This window comes from Cariama cristata, unplaced genomic scaffold (assembly GCF_000690535.1).
Source record: "Cariama cristata isolate BGI_N322 unplaced genomic scaffold, ASM69053v1 scaffold3271, whole genome shotgun sequence".
Lineage (NCBI taxonomy): Eukaryota > Metazoa > Chordata > Aves > Cariamiformes > Cariamidae > Cariama > Cariama cristata.
The window spans coordinates 82,176-85,340 of record NW_009600837.1 but is presented as its reverse complement, the minus strand read 5'-3'; the positions used below and the strand labels follow the sequence as shown (position 1 = coordinate 85,340).

The 3,165-nt window shown below is 42.1% G+C and overlaps 1 protein-coding gene across 1 annotated transcript in view; it reads left to right on the top strand.

Moving 5' to 3' along the window:
- The first annotated feature begins 627 nt into the window (after nucleotides 1–627).
- KDM4B (lysine (K)-specific demethylase 4B) overlaps nucleotides 628–3,165 on the top strand; it is a 76,910-nt gene continuing 74,372 nt past the window's right edge. Inside the window, exons 1-2 of the mRNA XM_009710167.1 lie at nucleotides 628–781; nucleotides 2,924–3,099. Coding sequence (XP_009708469.1) covers nucleotides 641–781; nucleotides 2,924–3,099 — 317 coding nt within the window. The 5' untranslated portion in view covers nucleotides 628–640. The remainder of the gene's footprint in view (nucleotides 782–2,923; nucleotides 3,100–3,165) is intronic.

The following is a 3,165-nucleotide window of genomic DNA, read 5'->3' as shown; positions in this document are numbered from 1 at the left end:
TTATCTGACGCTTTCTTTTGTCCGTGTACATTGCAAATACAATCAAAATGTAATGAAGCTACGTTTTAAAAAATGAATTTTATCGGTTTTAAGGTAGCCTGGCACGTGAAAAAACAAGAAACAGTAGCTAATACATTGGCCAAAGCTGCTGTTTTTGTAACTGAATAGAGAAAAAGATGCAGTGTTGTGGTGGAAGACTTTGAGGGGCAGCTGGTTCCACACGCACGCCCAATAGCAGTGAGAAGTTTGTTGTTCGTGACCGCCATTCTGATGAGACACAACGCCGTACGATGAATGGCGGGGGCGATGTTAAGTCTATGATCTATATTTAGGCCCTGTCCGACCTCTCAGATGATACCGGTATCAGGAGTTCCCTCATACTTGACCCTTCTTAGGGCCCCGCCAACAAATAGACTAAGTGGATTTTTGGTCAGAAGCTCTGCGTGTTAGAGGATAGTACTTACAAATACTTTCTTGGGGAAGCAGGGGAGAGAAATGAAAAATATATCCACACTTTTCTGTGAAATTAGTTAAAGCAAGTAGAAAGTAAACAAAGTTTTTTAACTGATATTTTTTTCCTGCCTCTTTTCTTTCTCCCTTTTTGTTTCCCATCTTCAGGCCTGTCCGCCGTAGTAGAAATATGGGGTCGGAAAACCCAAGTCCGCAGAACCCCAGCTGTAAGATCATGACGTTTCGTCCTACCCTTGAGGAGTTTCGGGACTTTGGGAAATACATTGCTTACATGGAATCACAAGGAGCTCACCGAGCGGGGCTTGCCAAGGTGAGTTGCCCTAGCTTAGGTAGTTGAAAGCTTCCTGAAAGCTGCCTTCCCGAGGCTCTGCTTTATGTAGGGTGTCTCTGAAGTGATATCGCTCAGAAGCAGTTGGCTTTCATGTAGTCAAGCAGAGTGTGGTTTTGAAAATTGTACTTGCAATCTCTGTTTCGGTGTACTGAGAGAGGAAAGGCAGAGGAGCTACAGGCCTTTCGTAAGAGTGGAAGAAGTGTTTATTAGCAGAATGCCTTTTCCCGATCCCTAAATGGAAAACAAGGTCATTCCCAGCCCTTGCAGAGATGGGCTAAGGGTATTTCCATGTCCTGATTCTGTTGCTGAGGATACAGATAGTGGTAGCCATGGTCCTCGAGGGCTGGAGCCCTGAGGTTTTCAGCTCCCCCAGACTGTGGGGTAAAGGATCAAGCTTTTGAAGTCTGCTTAGGTTTGGATGGGGAAGAGGGCCTAAGTCATATATGGATGGGTGCAGACTTTGTACTCTTGCCTTTTTTAATGTTCTGGGCTACCACCTTATGCTGGCTTGAATCTAGACCTGTAAATGTGTCCTGTATGTGTGTGCGATTCCCAGAATACCTGAAAGCCTTTTTGACCTTTAGGAAGCAGTTCTCCAGCCCGCTCTAAAACATCTTTCTATTTCCTTCCCGCCCACATCTTTACACTGAAACTCATGAAGTGTTATGAGAACTTTTCATGTGAAGCTCCTAAATTCCAGTACTTGACATACTGCTTAAAAAAAATCAGGACTAACTGATTAGAAAGAGTATTTCTGTGGCATTGTCATGTTACACTCTTGGCCGAGGGAGATCATTTGTTCTGACAAGGTAGTTGTTACGTGTGGTATTTAGCAGAACTTAATAAAGCACAACAGAGAAATAAAGCTGTTAGGCATGGAATAATTCTTATTTCTTCTGAAACAGGCCAATTACTGTTTTTATTACAGTTCTAAATAGAGCTGGGTATTGATAAAAAGATCTCTCTGAAATGTTTCCTTGTCCACTCAAGTGTACTAGCAATTACTTTCCAGGAGTCCGCTAGGGTAGATTATTTTAATAAAGGTTGTTGGTGAATTCCAGATGTTGTAAAGAAATTACTCTACTTGTAGGACTAAGCCTGAGCATTTCAAGTTAATTTTTATGTCTTTCTATTTCAACTGCAGTTCAGAGCCTTGTAATGGAAGTAGAGCTCATCATATCCTGGAGGAACCATGCCCACGAAAATCAATAACTTGTCCTCCAGTTCCCATAACTTTTTTTGGTTAATCCTTACACCAAATTAGGTTGCAGATATTTTATTTTTTCATTCCACATGCCCGCTGAATATCCTACTGAGTGTTCTCTGATCTTGAGCCTAGAATTGTTGGCAACTCTTCTGTTTAAAATTACAGCTTTTTCTTCCAGATTCAGCACTGCTTTGCAGCAGTTTTTTTGCACAGCCTCCAAGAGTTGAGAAAGAGTTCTGGACGCATTCCCTACGGTTTTCTTTTGTTCTTCTCTACCCCTTACCCCTTTTCATTTAAGGAGTTGGTCCTCAGTGTGTCACCTACAAATACAGAAACATCAACAGCAATAATGCAATGGGATTTTGAGCCTTCCTAGTTTAAAAAAAACCCAAACAAACAAAACAACCCCACCCCTTCACGAAAACCCTGATGTAAGTGTTCTTATAGATGGAATAGTTGTTTAGACTGCTATAAAAGGTTATGGACTTGTAGAAGTGCAACATACTGATAAAGCTGCTGGAGTCTTTGTGCAGCTTTGTGGAATGGTAGGTGAGAGAGGAATGCTGTTTTGGAGGGAAAGCATGTGCAATCCTTCTGGCATGCAGTGTATTTCCTTGGTATAACTATATATCTTTTTGTCATCACTGGCCATCTTCTGTGACACTTTCTATGGGACTGCTAGCAGGCAGGCTGTCAGCCCTCTGACTATGTCAGCTAGTCCTGCACTTGAGCAGATGCAGAACAGGTGTCTTGTCATATGGGTCGGTTATTTGAGATGCTGCTGTTATCTGATAACCTGCAGCAGCAGGATGAAATACCTTCCACTTAAACAGTTTTTTCTTCAGTAGAAGTTGTGTTTGCCTGTTGTAAACATGAAGTGGTTTTTTTTGTTTGTTTCTTTTTTCTAATTCCAGGTGATTCCTCCCAAGGAATGGAAGCCCCGAAAAACCTATGATGACATAGATGACATGGTTATCCCAGCTCCTATCCAGCAGGTGGTTACTGGACAGTCAGGCTTATTCACCCAGTATAATATACAGAAGAAACCTATGACTGTGGGAGAATACCGGCGTCTGGCTAACAGTGAGAAGTACGTTGGTGTTAAGTGATGTGCTTACATTGTGAATGGGGGAATTGTGGGGTAAATTGTAGGGAA